Genomic DNA, 17,263 nt, shown 5'->3' on the forward strand with positions numbered 1-17,263 from the left:
CAGGGAAGCAAACAAAAAAGACAAATGACTCCTTGATAATCAGAGAGCAAAACCCAGCTTCCCAACATTGCTTCTATCAGTGCAGAAATAAAGCAGCTGTGCACTTAATTAAAACCAGAACCTGATTTGACCAAGACCCAGGAAAAGAATTAGAGGGAAAGCAAAAGAAAACAGTCAGCAGGGGTAGAAGGTCTAATTGTGGAATGAGGTTCATCCCTGAAGGCAAAGTGAGTGCATTAGGTGAGTCACTGGGCATCCCAGTGAGATTTGCACCTGTCCAAGGGAAAATCAAGGAATAGGAGCATTTGGGGAAGAAGGCATTTACTTGCAAAGAGTGCAAGGGAGTTTTCAGGCTCTAGGACTGGCTCACAAAATAAAAAGGACAATAGTTACCTGAAAGAGATTCCCACAATAGTGTCAGTTAATAGCCTGATTGTGACAATTTTCTCAATCATTCATCTCACATCTTCAAGAAAAAAACCCATTTTCTCAGGTTGCAAAATCCCTTTCTTCCCCCTCCCTCTCCTCAACTATGGGATGCTTCCTTAAATAAAGGCAAGGTAAAATATTTGGTTTTGCTGCACCCCACTTTGCCCCCACCTTTCCCCTCCTAAGGCTGAGCTAGGCATCCCCTTTACATTCTCCCTACAAGGCAAGCCACAGATTTGTCAGGTGTTTGCTTATGAAGAAAAGACATACTCTTGTGAATGAGCACAAATTGGTTCTCAATTGGTGGTAATTTTGCCCCAGACATAATTTAGCAGTGTCTGGAGACATTCTTGGTTATCACAACTGGGAGTGCTACAGGAATGATCTAGTGGGTAGAGCTCAGAGATGCTGTTAAACATCCTGTCATGCATAGGACAACTCCCACAACGTATTATGTGGCCCAAAATGTCAATAGCACTACTGAGAAACTATGGTACAACTATAATGAGACAACCACAGTTGAGATTTCATCCTGAGCACTTACCAGTTTGAACCTTTGGATAAATGACTCAATCACTATATGCCTGAGTTCTCCCATCTAGCAACTGGAGAATAGCATCTAGACTTCAAAAGGTTGTTTTTGAGTATTAAGTACTAAATAACTGTTATGGGAATCTTTATTGGAAATATACAAATCTGTTCTTCCAGCTTCGTGGAGTATATATCCATTCATATCAACATCACTTGATCTTTTTTTTCCCTTTTATCTACATCTAAATTCTCTTTGCTGTTTCCACCTCTAGGTACAGAGACTTCTACATGAGGGTAAATCTTATTCACTTTTAGTGCAAATCTTTATTAATAGTTATTTCTTGGGATCAAGGTACGTAGTTGAGCAAGAAAGAGTTAACACAGTAGGTAGAACTATTGTCCTTTGAAAGGCCTACTTACAAGTTTGGCCCCTGTTTTCAGGTATCTGAGAACTTAGATTTCAGAAGCATTCGTACCATTCCCCAAACTGATAAAAAGTGGCTCACTATGCCTAAATTGTTTGTACAAAATGTATGGCTTATGCAGAACACGTGCTTTCCTTTGGGGAGTCCAAAATTTTGGTACAAATGAGGCAAAGGGTGCCTACAGAACCCCCTCTCCCCAGCCCCCAGTAAAAATCAGTCTTGAATGATTTGTTTCCCTGGTTGCCAACAGTTCACATGTGGTCACAACTTACTGCTGGGGGTAGAACTGTCTCCTGCAAGACTCTATTGGGAGGAGAACTTGGGAGCTTATGACATTCCTCTGTTTGCCCCACGAATCCTTCTCCTTTGATCTTATTCTGTATCTCTTTGATCTTGTTTTGTATAGTCCTAGCTGTGAGTAGGACTATAGGCTCTGAGTCCTGTCAACTCTTCTAGTGAATCACCAGGGGGTAGTCCTGGAGACTTCCAATACAAAATCCTATTTTTTATTCCACCTGATATGTAAAAGGTCCTATTTACCCTCTTAAAATACTGCATTTCATGCATTTCTCATACACTGTAGATAAACATGAGTTGACTAATTTTCATTCTATTAACTTTTTTTTCTTGTGAAGTTCTAGGTTCTCAGTGGTTGTAATTTTTCCCAGGCCAAATGGTATCTGCCAGTATATATGGGTCAATGTCTGGCACACATTTTAAAAACTGAACTGTATCACATTTCTCTCTCCCCGCTGCACTTCCTAGTTGGATGTCCTCTTGACCACACTAGCAAGATCCTTGGCAAATATCTTTCCCACACCTCATGGGACATACTATATTATCCCTCACTGAGTTCATTATTCTGGTACCCAGGGCCAAATCCAACTCTAATATCTGCAGTAACCATCTTTTAATTTTTCACATTCTCCTTTTTCTTTCAACAACTCGACTTTCCATTAGAATGATAGGCTGAAAATAAAACTTCATATCCCAGATCCACTGGTTTTTCTATCTAGAGTCTATATTCCCTAATTAAGGATGCTTCACTTTTTCTCCCCATCTAAAAATTTTCAAATCCTGTTCTTTGGGAACATTATCATCAAGCTATTAACTGGTGTTGATCACAAAAGTTTCTGTGGCTAAGTTTGGGAAGTTAGGCAAACAAAATTAAACAGACTTATTTATTACAGAACTTTTCAGAAAATTTGATAGTATCATCTGGATTATAAAGGAACATGTTAGGGTTTGGAATAGTATGTAGAACTGCATAAGTTACATGGAAGTATAAAATTACTGCCCAGAAACATCTTAAAGGGATCAACATTTTAGAGTATGCACTTTTGATAAATACTATGCCTGCCCACAGTAGGGTAAAAGTACAACTGATGTCTGAGAAGTCTATGGATACAGATGCAAGTCTGAAAATATTATGACCAATCAGACATAGCCACATTGTGAGTACTGAATCTATTGCCTTTAGAATTGAAGCATCTAAAATATTAATTAAAAATGAGATCAAAAACTGTTAAAAGATTACTTATTACAGCTTGTTCTATGGGAAAATTACTTTATAATTTCACATGATAGGTAAGTGTAAAGTCTCTACAACACTGTGATCATAAATTACTTGCCCCATAAATGGAAAAATTAAATCCAGTAAGCTGTCAGTAATCACTCAACAGCTCTTCTATCAATCTGGAACTTGAATTGCTTGATTTCTAAAATGAAAAGAAAGGAAAATACAGATACTAAAACTAAGACCATTGAACACGCACTTTTTAAAATAGTAAGAATATATCACTACTAAATAAATTCAACAAAAAGGTTTGTTAATACTTTATTAGTATTTTCTACTGGACAGAACATAACGCAAACCAAATAAAAATTTTAATCTTCTTTTAGTTCAATAAAAATAACTGACATTCTGATTGTTGTTTCTTCTTTGTTAAAGAAGGAAAGTATTGATAGAATAGTTAGGCACACAGTTGACATTTACTGTACAATGATATGCACAAGTTATCTTTTAACAACTATAATCCTAAGATGTGCTCTTTATATTTTTCCCTTGTAATACAGGAGCCATACTCCTATAAGCAAAATTTACTAATAACAAAAGAATTTTACAAGGAGTGACAAAAAAGACTTTTAAAACAAGTCCTTAAATAAAAGGATGCAGAAACAACGGAATGTAAGTCGTTGGGTTAAGAAGACAGTTTAAACTAGATCTCAAAACATTAAAAATTCATTTATTTTACAATTACTCAAATACACATGCATTAAATGAAAATATTGCACAAAATTAAAATTTTAGAATGTGAAATTTATATTGTTCTTAATTTTTTAAAAATTGATACACTTTCTGGTAGCACTTAACTGTTTGATTTTTTCCAAACACCAGCAGCACAAACTTAAAATGAGTGAACAGAAATATTTAAGAAAGTTTTTAATTTTTTTTTAAATTAAGGCTAACCAAGTGCATCCATTGGTCAATGGCACAATTTTTTCAGCAACTATTCAGAACACCCTAATCATAGGAAATGCCCAGCTAAGTGCTATATTTAAATCATACAATCAATTTTTAGGTGAATGAACTATACGTTAGTAGTGATAGTTTCTAAATAGTTTATAGGTTACCCCCCAAAAAATCAGAAAACCCAAACAGAGAATGATCAATTTTGAAGGTTCTTGCCTAAAGGCACCACTGACATAGAAACACATTCAAAAATCAAATATCAGAAGACTTAAAGCCTCTTCAGGTATATATTTATATATGCAATAAATGCATTAAATGTAATAACTTTATTAAACATAGTACACTGTACTTGACTTATGGATTAAATATATTACACACAGCTTGACCAAGTCATTCAAAAAGTATTCTAATTTTAGCATGACCATAGCTCTCTCTGATGTAAAACATAGATGTGCATAGAGAAAATGCACAACCGTTTACATAGACAACCATTTGACATTTCTGCTTTTGAAATATAAACTCTTTAAAACAAAAATTATTTAAAAAACTCATTTACTCATAGTTTTTGGTATGATTGCAGTTACCTTGCAGGGCTCTGTTACGAAAAGTTGCAATCCTGCAGGACCTTTCTTTCCCTGGTTGATGGCCAGCACTCCTCACATTATCTGGAAACGCTTTTCATATGTACACACTAGGCTCTCAAATGAATTCTTGTTTACTTTTAGACTTATTTATGTCAAAAATATACTTAAAATGGGCAAGGGTATATTTGAAAATCATTGCACTTATGGCCATGCTGTTGCTTTCTACAGACATGTTTCACAAATCCTCACTTTTAAAGCCTGGGGCATGGGGAGGGACCACGGCAGCAAGAGAGACACATTGGGAAGAAAAAATATTACTTCTTCCACCAGAGTCAATAAGGATCTTTTCTCATTTGCAAGTTGCAATGAAAAGGATTTCATTTATGTAATTCATTAGACATGCAACACATGCTGAATATATGCATACGTAAGTATGCACAACAGCATTATTAATAAATATGATTATTATTATAAAGCTTTAAAGGAAGGCTTTATTCTGTTATTAGGCTTCACTTTGTAAGTAGGATCTCAGTGAAAACAAGACAATAACATCTTGTTCCAATCTTAAAGCTCCCAAATAATTGGGATACCGATACTCTGTCCCTTTATCTTAAGCACCCAGACGTTCTTTTGATACCAGGATCTTGGCTCAGTGGTCTGATAAGTAGCTTCACTATTTTAAGGTTGTAGTGTTAAATATTTTTAAAACAAAAAACTCTGACATACCCAAACCCTTAGTCAGTCTAAGTATTTAAAAGTATGCAGAAATCCTGCATACAAGGGATATGAAGACTTCCAAGATGGACAAATGGAGAATGAGAAAACTATAAGAAACGCAGAGGTTCCAAAACTGGAAAAGGTAATTTGTTGTTGTTGGTATAAAATTATTTCAGGGACTTAAATGTATACACCCAGGGGTTTCGCCAACTTGCTTTATTTAGTAGAATTTTACATTATGCAAAATATAAATAAAAGCATATTTTAAAAAATATTATAGTTCTGTTTCATTATTTTCATATATATACACAATAATAGAATTAGGAATTTTTCTGTTTACATAGGACTAATAAGCTCATTTAATCCTTTGATTTGCTACTTTTGCAATCACCTAAGGTATGTCTAGATCACACAATTTAAAATTATCACACTGTAACTTTCAATAGTGCTGTTTTTTTAAATTTCCATATTTTTAAAATAACTGGATGTATTTGGCAGTTCTTTCAAGAGATTATACTCCTTATTATATAATCAGTAATCTCTTAAAGATTAAAAAAACTGTAATAATTTTGAAACTTAAGTGAGAGTGCCACTATACATTTTTTTGCACACAGAATACCAAAAGAAAACTTATGATTGAGTACCATAAGAGCAAAATAGAGCCCCAAAGCACATAAGAATCAATTAAAATCTTTTATACCAATGAATAACAAATCCAATAAAAATCTATTTTTGATTGGTTTTACTTTGTCACAAAACTGTAATTAGGGTATAAGGTTATTTCATACTTTTAAGGGCATCCTGTCACTTTCCCCAGACCTGAAGATGTTCCAAAGATCATTCACCTGGCTAATCCACATTATATCAAAATTCTGATAAAGACCTATAAAATTATGCAAAAAAAAAAAATCCCTCCAAATCATACATTGCTCAGTCTCCCACTGTTAAACAAATTAGCCAGTTTAACTGTGAACCATTGTTTTGTGCTTTCCTTAGCTCTCATGTATACATTCTGGCACTTTGTCATTGTTGGAGAATGCTGATTAGTTTGAAATGGAAGAGACCAACGTCATTCTTGCTTGAGAAGGGGGCAGTATCCTCTCAATGTTGCAAAAATATGCACCAAATCATTTAAGACACAGAAATCTCTCTTGGTAGTGGCTGGATTATGGATGAGGATGAGAAGAACCACAGTCTTATGGATGTATTATTAATCTATTTTGAGACACTAAAAGACATGACAGTATATGAGTTAAGCCCCAGAAGATCTGTCCATATTATTAGTCCTGGACAAAATGAACACCAGCTTCATAGATTGGAGTGTCACCTTTTCTGTAAAGAAGGCGCTTGAGTAGTTTGAAGTTTCTGTTTATATTTCTGTATCTGCTTTGACCGTGAATGCAGTTTGTTGAAAAGTTCACGAAATTTATACTGTGGAAACAAGGTTTCCAAAAAGCCTTCCAAGAAGACATAAACCATTCTCCTGTTTAACTGGTTGTGCTGAAACATTTCAAAGACACGAAGAATACCTTTCCGTGTTGTCTCAGCCCCAATAATGTGCTTCAATTCATCTAAATTTAGAGGGGGAAAAATAAACATAAGTCATTATTCATATAGAGGAAACACAAGGCCAAACTATGCTCTAAAGTTAACTAAAGAATGTAAAGTACACAGCAAGGTAATAAATAGGAGGTATTTAGCTCACGTATTTCAGCTATGTATTATAATTGACACTTAGAATTTACACGTCTGCATGCATCCATCTACTTATGTAATAATAGATACTGGGGATGATAAAGCACAGAAAAAAAGCAACAGGATCTAGACTGTGAAACCCCAAATAAGAATTACAATCCTGTCCTTTAATATCTATATGATATTCACCCATCCTGAGTTTCTTTATCTGTAAAATGGAGATTTATAATAACCAAATCCTTGTAACTGTTAGAATTTAGAGAGCTTTAATGAAATGTTGAAAAGTGATCTGCAAAGACTAAAACACTATGCAGATAGTCTTACGTGTCTAATGCACAGTGAGAAATACTGTAAGTAAATGATGTATGAAAGTTGATTAATGATCTCAAAAAGTTAGCAACAGTAGCAGTATCACTCAAGTACCCCAAGTATAAAGACATTTACAGAGAGGACAATTCCACATGGTAGATCATCAAGAAAGGTTCTCTTCAAGTAAGTGATAAATGAAGGAGACTTTGCTCCCTAGGCAGGAGTTTGACAGGCACAAACAGATGATGGATTAACTCTGAGGCAGAGAACAACAACAAGCAAATGAACATTAAGTGGAAAAAACAAGGCAGGTTCAAAACACAGGGGCACTATACAGTTCGGCTAATGTTTTAGATTCTTTTTAAAAGAAAGTGGAGAGAAGAACGGAAAAAAGTGCAATGGCTATCAGAGTGAGCGAAGTGTGGAGCACCATGACATTATTACAGATACTTGAATCGGGGTTATCCTTAATTATTTATAATCAGGGTCCCAAATAGCAGTAAATACTATCTAACTGCTTTCAAAAGAAACATGAAACTTCCAAGAGGCATGTTTCTATCTAGGAGTACTATATAATTTAAAGCAAATGACTTATGAATTTACCAAAAACAGGTAAGGGATTATGTGTATATATAAACATATACACCTTTATATTTAGCTTCACTTCACACAAGTGTTCTCTTCTCACACAATTGCACCTTACCTAGCATTTCCATCTTCCTGTACTATTGGTCTTGTCAGCACTTACTACTAGCTAACATACTGGCCTTATTTATTTGTCTGCCTTGTGCTTGTGTTTCCCTAATAGAATGGAAGCTCCAAGAAGCCAAAGATAAGTGCAAAGAAAGGCCTGGCATATGATATACTCTCGATATTTACTAAACAAAGGAATTAGTTTCTTTCAGCTACATAAATCAGTTTACAGCACGACCTGATTTATGCTAACAGCATATTAAATAATATTTAATCCTAAATTCTCGTTTATTTTTCAAAAATGTTATTTCTATTATTCGCTTTATTTTCTCCAAAAGCAACAGTATAGTTTGTAGGACAGAATTAATAGCCATGTGGTAAGTTTCCAACTTAACAGACAAAAGAGAGATTTTAAAATCTATGATGAAAATAGAGTTCGGGACACCACTCAGTGGTTGAGCGTCTGCCTTCAGTTCAGGGTGTGATCCCAGGGTCCTGGGATTGAGTCCTACATTGGGCTCCCTGCGAGGAGCCTGCTTCTCCCTCCCTCTGCCTATATCTCTGCCTCTCTCTAACATGAATAAATTTTTTTTTTAAAAAAAGAGTTCTAAATTAAAGAAAAACAAAGTTATAGAAAAAGAAACATATTAAATGAAGCTAATGAACTTCATAAATATTCCTTTTCCACTCAATATTCATAATTAAAATGTGGAGAAGAGATAACTATTTTCAAAGATATTCATAACTAAAGAAGGGGCCAAACAATGACCCAGTCACACAAAATTCCTTTTCATATTATACAGGCCCTCTTATTGAGAGAAGTCAAAAGGGGGACAAAGTGAGTGTAGTAAGACAGCAGTGTTCTAAAGAAGTAATTCAAATTAGACCAAAAGAATGCCACTAAGTATACGTTCTTTGGAATCATATTCATGTTTTAACAGAGATGAATAATGGACCAATCAGTTGTAAAGGGATTCCTTGAAAGAATTTATTCTCCGAAGTAGAACAAACATTTCCTGAAAACCTCACACTTTATGTTCTTTTATTATTTATTTGCCATATATTTTATCATCAACTTATTCTCAAAATGGTTCCAGGGAGCAAATGAAGTAGCTAAAAGCATCACTTTTTTTTCATGGTTGAAAGCACTGGCTTTCAAGTTGCTCACCGTGGAACAGAAGCCCAACAGTCACTTCCTAGCTTGGAACCTGGGCTGGAGTACTTAACCTCTTTGAACTTCCATTTGCTCACATATAAAGCTGTGGTGTTAACAGTGCCTAGTTTCTTAATACTGTTATGTTAGTGAAAAATGTAAGAGAAATGCACAGCAACAGTGCCCAATATGTGGTAAGCCATTAAACGGTAGTTACTAAAATCAAGAGGAGGCTAAACCAGCATGCTTAATGCCCAAAATTCAGAAGAACTATAAATTAGTAAAATTTTTACCAAATCTGTTCACTCACCTGGCATAATTGAAAGTAATTTAGTTTTTCCTGCAACTCTTGTTCTCATTCGAATAGCTTTATCTCTGCATGGAACAGTCTCTGCTAAAATGCCATTTGGCCAAAAGGCATCTCTATTTAAGAAAATTAAATATATTTTGTGATTTTCATTTTATAATGATAGTAGTAAAATTATTCCAATTTTCTACAGAAACCAAAAATGTAAATAGAAACCAGAAACACTTTTGAAATTTTATAGAGGTATGACATTTAACAAATACTAAGAACAGGGTCAAATTTTAGGTGTAAAAGGATATACATAAGAAAACTAACAGATGAATTCTCCCCTGGAATAACTTATAAACACTAACAAATGATAAAGATAACAAAATGGAATACACAGATGACCACATCACAGCCATTTAAACTCAAAGTAAGCCTCTGATCTCAATGAGATTGAAGATCTTATCCAAATACAACCCCACAATATCTTGAATTTGGATACTTTCAAGTTCATCTCCCTCAGTACCCTTATAATTAAGCCAACATTAAACAAATCCTGAACCTTCAACTTACAGTTAGACTGATTACAACACTCCACTTAGATATATGCCCTATTCGCCTTTACTCGCACTTGATTCCTATTTTCCAATTCACAGGTCAAAAAGCAAGAACAAAACACACTAAGGTTCCATCTGGGAGTTTCGTCTGAGGGAGAGAGACTCCCCAGAGCAGTTGTTCTTAACTTTGAGCATTAGAAACACCTGCGAGCTTTAAGAAATCTTAATGTTCAGGCCTTCTACTGATCATGTCAGACACAAGATGGGAACCAAATGTTAGTATTTTTTTAAAAGCTCTCCAAGTGATTCCAACATGCAGCCAAGGCTGAGAATCACTGTTCCACAGTGAACCAAATATCATTCACCTGCCCTGAAAGAGAAGGTACATGCCAGGGCAGGTAGTCTGACCTTTGGCAACAGTCTGGAGGAAAGAGGAGAAACTCAGCTTCAGATTAATCTGTTGGTCCCCGCTTTCCAGAAGGTCAGTCTTTGGACAAGTTGCTAAACTTCTCTGATCCTTAGTATCTACATAACAAAATGGAGACCAAAATCCCTATCTCATATAAAATAGGGTAAAATGAGAAAGTGCATCAAGTGCACTTTATGCATAAAGTGGTTGGCACAGCACCAAGCAAATAGTTAATGTTCAATACTGACAGCTCCTTTCTTGCTCCTGTTACTTCAAAGCATATGATGCCATGAATATTTATGCCTTGCTTATCTTTCACTTTTAGAAATGAGGTTTATTTCTTGACTATACTGCGCTTTCCTTGAAGGGACTGCATTTTATCTCAGTCCCTGGTGATTGGCAAAATACTAGGCACAGAGGAAGGGCTCAGAATATTTTTGTAGGATGAACATATGAATTTGAGTACCACTGCTCTTAATTTCCTTTTTTTTTCCCAGAGGTTTGAATAAGTTAATAATTAGTCCATAGCCAGAGACATACATTTTTTAAATTTTTATTTAAAATCAAGGATTTCAATTACTTTAAAGCCACATTACTGTGATAAAACATAACCAACATTTTAAAGATTATTCTCTTATACTTTTTTCTATTCTGGTTTTAAAGAAACAAAGATCAAAAGATCCACAGGACAAATGTTTATTATAATTCTTACAAGTCTTTTTGTTCATCAGTGATGACTAAAACCAACTTTATGGTCAGGAAGAAAACAAAGCAGTAAAAGTTAATTAGTGATAACAATGCTAAACTCTGTACTACCTGAAAGAAGTGACTGTGTCTTAAGATATACCTGAAACGTTTCACTAAGTCGGCTACTTGCTCAGGTGAGGTCATCCAATCAACATGGTCAACTATTTTTCTGAAAGTAAAGAAATTTAAATTAGTAGGGTCAAAATTTTAGAAGATGTATAAAATAAAGAAACACTCCTTTCATGGAGTAACTTAATTTTTTATGTAAATTAGCTGTGAGAACAACAGACTGTTTTAATGATCTTTAAAAGGCTCAAGAGAAGAAAATTCTCCTTTAAATGAGCAGTCTACTTCCAGAAGTAAAAGTTTAAAAGTTAAGAACAACTCTAAGGGATGAAAAAAAAAATTAGTACCTATTAATAGTATCACCATATGTGGCTCTAATAAGCTGCTGAAGTAGGTTTTTGATATTCCTTCGCAACCACTGATTTCTCTCTTTTAAGTCGAATACTTCATCCATAAGAAGCAGCATTACCCTAAGTGGAATATTGTCATCCACCTGACAAAATATGGGAAGAGATAAAAATACATTTATTTGAGTTACCTATCTACTATGAATGGCTAATTCTTCTGCTTTTACGAAATGACTGGTACTCTATTTCAGAGATCAGAGAACAAGTTGTACTATAGTCTTCACAACCTAATATTCCATTCTAATAATAAAAACATATTTTTAACAGTCATTTTGAAAGAATACAGAATTTCACAACCCTACAATTCCAAAGTGGTAGTGAAAAAAATTTCTCAAAGTGGATCTATGGTGTCTTAGGAAAAAAATAATCTGGCTCTTTTACTTTTAGTAGAATCTACTACTTTGCTAAGGCAAATGTTAGCCCCCTTTGCTGATTATCTGGAACTTCTTTTTGAAAAGAACAAAATATTCTCAACATTTCTCCTTATTTAATAGAACAAAACAATCTACATAGAATAATCTATTTTGCTTGGTTAGTTAGTCATATATACTTAAGTATTTTCAGGAAAAAGAAGCTAAGATAAAATTCAATATATAACTAAGTTAACATTATTACAAAGGGCATATTTCACTATAGTTCTAAAATTTTCTTTTAACAAGTAAAAATTTGTAGACTTTTATTATGGGAATATTCAATTAATAATGCAAAAATTAAAGATAAAAGACAAGTAGGAGAAGAGCAAAAATCAAAGTTGAAAAAGTAAAGACAATTGGAAAGTCTCTAATGTGAAAAAATATATACAAAGCAAAAACGAGATTTAGAACTACAATAAAACTGTATATAACTGACAGTAATTTTATAATTCTTTTATCACTAAGATACTCTTTCCAATAATTTTCTGATTGAGTATATTCATTAGTTTGATGTGACATGCAGTTCTAATAAAAACCTAAACTGTAAAAACCCTTAACAGAAGATATGATGTTATGGATATTATACCAGCATAACTCATAATAAGACATTCTAAAATATTCCTTAAAAAGCAAATAACATTTTATCTTTGCTTAATACAGTTTATCATAAGAAATTCAATGAAAAACTGAAGGGATAGAATTATAATTTTAAAATAAATCTGCCTAATACAACAGAATACAAAGCCCAGACCCAAACATATACAAGAATCTAATTTGTGACAAGGGAAAAAGTACACTTGGGAAAAGAGGGCCTTCTCAGTAAATGATGCTTGGGTCAGCTGGCCCCTGCCCTCACTCCATACACAAAAATGAATCTTAGATAACCAATCCTAAATTTTGGCATGATAAGACAAAAAAGATTTTTAAAGAAAAATCATAGGTGATCTTTGTGACTTTGCAGTAGGCACAGATTTTATACATATATATATATACACACACACACACACACACACTACACAAAAGCACACCAACTAGAAGATATTCACAATATACAAATACTTTCATCTGACAAAGAACCACTATTCAGATTATATAAAGCACTCTTGTTAATCAAAAAAGACAAAGACAGCCAAGCCAACAGAAAAATAGAGGAAAGAGCTAGAGACACAAGACAAGACACCCAAATGGCCAATAAACATATGCAAAAAGGTTCAACATTTCCACAGTCATCAGAGAAATGGAAATCCATATGAGATACAACCAGAATGGCTAAAATTTAAAAGACATAACATACTGAATGTTGGCAGGCTATGGAGCATTGAAATTCTCCTGCATTGCTGGCAGCAGTGTAAGCAGCACAAACACTTTGGAAAACTACTTGAAAGTGTCTATTAAGACTTATAAATACCTTCTAACCAAGGAATTCCATTTCTGGGTATAGACCCAAAAGAAATGTACACTTAATTTTTTAATCAAAAGACATGTACCAGAATGTTCACAGGAGTATTATTCATATTACAACAAATATATTGTACTATATTTACAAAATGGAGTACTATAAGTCCACAAGAATGAAGAAACTACAATCACACAAAACATGAAAGAATATCACAATGTTGAGCAAAAAAATTTAAAAAAAATTTTTTTAAAAAGCCAGACTTAAAGGAGTACATACCTTACAGTTTCATTTATATAAAGTATAAAAGCAGGGTAGAAGTCAGGATAGTGATTATCCTTGGTAGGGGAGAGGATAGTGACAGGAAGAGAGTATTAGGGGCTTTCTGGGGTATAGGTAACATTCTGTTTCTTGCTTAGAGTGCTGATTACATGGACATGTTCAGTTTGTAAGAATTCATCAAACTTAACACATACAATAATATACACATAGGTATTTAGTTATAGATATACATATTATACTTCATTAAAAAGTTAAAAAGATCTGCCAAGTATGATTTCAATTACAGCTGAATACTACCAAAAGTAAAATTAACTCACAGTATCGTCAAGTTGAGCTGAGACCCGACAATGTTCCGGATCTGAGTCAGTCTTCGGAATCAAAGGGGGCACCTAATAACATTTAAAAAATAAAAATAAAAACAGAACAAAATAAACACACTAAAGCAGATAGTGAAAGAACACAATACAATAAGAAATCAAAATTAATATTAAACATAGTAATAGCATTTAATTTGGTTTTTGGAATGATAGATAAGTTTACTTAGTATTAAAAAGTATTAACTATCTACATACAATTAGAAGCTCAATGTTAAAGTGTGATAACTTCATTATCATTACAGTTTTTTTCCTTTTAAAAAAATGGACTTTTGAATCAAAGGGTAAATTACTTAGTCAAACCCCTATACTTTTTAGAACTTAAAGCTAAGAAAGGTTAAATTATTTAAAAGCCAAAAGTTAGTAGCACAGGCAGAGAAGAGAATTCCAATCTTCTTTATTTTACCATAAGGAAAGCTTAACAGTTAATAGACTTAATAAACTTAAAAAGCTAATTAACCTATTGATAGATAATATAAGTTATGGGGAAAATGGAGAGACTGGTATTAGCTGATAATCATTTGTCAGTATGGCAGGGACCACCAAGATCATCTACTATAAACCCTTCACATTGCTGGTAAGGAAAAAAGAATTGGGAAAAGCTCAGTGACTTCTGTACAAAGTCATATAAGTAGTTACTGGCAGAAGTGGTACTGTAAAATCCTCACTTCCAGTGTTAGTGTATGTCCCCATGATTAGAAACAAAGATAAAGCATCAGAGAAAGTATGAGATAAATAGAAAAGTATGGATTTACACACACATTATTTCAGGAGTTGTCTCTTAAATAAATTCTACCTGTGTGTGTGTGTGTGTATACACACATATATGTATATATATACATATATATATATTTCCTCTTCATTCAAACATGATCTAATAAATAACACTAACAGTAATAGGGTTTTTTTTTTATAGTTTTGATTATAACCTTAAACAAGTAGGTCAAGATTATTAAGAAGTAGAAATCAGAAAGCAAGAAACTACATGGTCTGGAATGTAATGAAAAAGCTTCCTTGAAAATTCTTCTATGCTACTCATGAGTATATACAAGTAAAGGATGGCCCCAGAGGCTAATGATTTTGAGAACTGTCCTCCCTTTGATCTCCTAGCCACTCGGTCAGGTGAAGCAGGAGAAATTAGGCTTTATATTTTCTGATGAATACTAGTATAGCTAATTTGCATAAAAGCACCTATTTTTGTTTTAAAATTTAAGAACACTATAAAATAAAAATGGCATATAGAATGTAGTAGTACAAAGGATGTTTGTTAACTTCACTGACTTTCAAAACTCTATCACAGCAAAACCTGAGGACTGGATTTTATAGTATCCATTTCTAGTAAGAATTTATTCTCTTTAGTTTTTTTATTCTTTATAAGACTATGTGTGTATACAGCTTTGTACTTCTGAAAAGAAATAAGGTAAATCTAAGCAGGAGCTGAGTAAATCTTAGTTGACTTAAAAATAGTTTGCTGTAGATATTACTGATTACTGAAAACATCTTCTTACCTTGAAAAATGATTGCTTTATGTCTTGACCTAATCTTTCTGACATTTTGCCCATGTTGTCAGACATTTTAGTCATTCCCTCTGCCAAGCTATCAGGAAGGGATTTAACTGCATTTGAAACATTCCTCATAGAATTTCGAAGTGGGTTTACAAAAGTGTCCATCTAAGGGGAAAAAATATTATACTATGACTTCATTGAATCAGACTTATTATTTAACTGAGAAGCCTGGGACAATACAGAGCGCAACACACATGAAAAAAATGCAATCCTTTTCTAGTCTATAATATCTTATTGCATTTTAAAAATACAGGACTACTGTCTTCAAAATGTACTGTCACACACAAATATATAATTTAAAAACTGGGGTGATAAGGCTATTGCTAGAAAGTACAAGCTTTAGGTTATATAAAAAATAATATATATTGGAGTGATTACTAGCTTTGCCTGCCTTATTAAAGAAAGAAAAACATTTTCCAAATGTTTTTTGGAAAAAAACAAACATTCTGGAAAAAAGAAAACATTTTCCAAAACAGAAATCGAGGCAAATGGAATTAGCTAAAACATACTCCTGCTACAATTCAAGGCAACAATAACATAGGTATCTTGAGTAGACACTGAAATATAAACAAGCAGAAAAAATAAGCAGAAAGCTCACATAACTAACAAGTAACAAGATTTATTTTTTAAAATAATTTTTTGGGTAAATTACATGCTCAGAATCTACAGAGGGACTACAGAATCCTTTAGTAAGACAGAATAGAAAAACTATAAAACATGATCAGAAACATAAAAACGAATAATTTCCAAGGGAATAGGAAGCATTAAAATTGGCATTCTGACTGCACAAATGTCAGATAATTTCAATTAAGAAAGGTAGAAGCATCTAGAAACCAAAATAGTCTGCATATGGAACCTGAGATTTTTGACAGAAAAAAGAAAAAACCACAAAATGAAAATCACAAAAACTACAGGAAAACTAAGAGTGTCATAAGAACTAACGCAGAAACAAATTATGTTCCCTGTCAAAAAAAAAAAAAAAAAAAAAAAAGGAAAGGAAAGGAAAGGAAAAAGAAACACTTCACTACTTCAGGAACATAGCGCAATATTAAGAGATGATATCAAGAAGACAAAACTCCTTCACTCTACTATGCCTTCATGGTTTCCATTAAGAAAAACTAGAAAAGGTTAAATAAGTACTATAATAAACAAAAAAGGTGAATTTCAACATAGCTGTAAAATAATTGGGAGTTTTAGTTACTCTTTGGATTAAGCTGAGCCAATAGTGTTCTAGATGTGCTTGATGGAATATGCAACATTTAGGAGGGACAATGTCACAACAGAATAATTCAGAAGAGAATCAACGGACAAAAAAAGACAAAGAAGGTTTTGAAAAACACTACCACTGGTACACAGATATAGAAATAAAAAGGATAAAAGATGAAGCTGTGTGTGCATATGCACCTGTGTGTAAAATTACGTGAGTGTGTGTATACGTGGCCTCACATTATCTAGACATGGGCTAAACTACCATTGATGCTCTTTTAAAATTAACCTAAATCTGTATAGTGAATTAGTTAATAAATAAATAGCTGCCTGTGCACTATCTTAGACCTACAGAATCCATTTCTTTTTCCTTTCCTTTCTGTTTATTTTTCAATTTCTGAGGGTAAAAAGCCCAAGCATCTGTACTGGGGACAGGAAATGGGTGAACCAGGATGAATGGAAAAACCTCCACAGCTGATTCTGATGCCTAATCCTGAAAAAAGCAAAATTTTAGAAGCATAAAAAGAGTCCATCACTATA

At 33.5% G+C, this 17,263-nt stretch overlaps 1 protein-coding gene across 7 annotated transcripts in view; it reads right to left on the bottom strand.

Moving 5' to 3' along the window:
* Nucleotides 1–3,209: 3,209 nt before the first annotated feature.
* SNX13 (sorting nexin 13) overlaps nt 3,210–17,263 on the bottom strand; it is a 116,909-nt gene continuing 102,855 nt past the window's right edge. For all 7 annotated transcript variants that reach the window (XM_055314527.1, XM_055314526.1, XM_055314529.1 and 4 more), the window contains 6 exons: nt 15,461–15,622; nt 13,896–13,967; nt 11,428–11,573; nt 11,115–11,183; nt 9,320–9,432; nt 3,210–6,730 (listed from right to left, as the gene is read on the bottom strand). In XM_055314527.1, the coding sequence (XP_055170502.1) occupies nt 6,483–6,730; nt 9,320–9,432; nt 11,115–11,183; nt 11,428–11,573; nt 13,896–13,967; nt 15,461–15,622 (810 nt within the window). In that variant the 3' untranslated portion in view covers nt 3,210–6,482. The remainder of the gene's footprint in view (nt 6,731–9,319; nt 9,433–11,114; nt 11,184–11,427; nt 11,574–13,895; nt 13,968–15,460; nt 15,623–17,263) is intronic.

This window comes from Nyctereutes procyonoides, unplaced genomic scaffold, assembly GCF_905146905.1.
Source record: "Nyctereutes procyonoides isolate TBG_1078 unplaced genomic scaffold, NYPRO_anot_genome, whole genome shotgun sequence".
In the NCBI taxonomy this organism is placed as follows: Eukaryota; Metazoa; Chordata; class Mammalia; order Carnivora; family Canidae; genus Nyctereutes; species Nyctereutes procyonoides.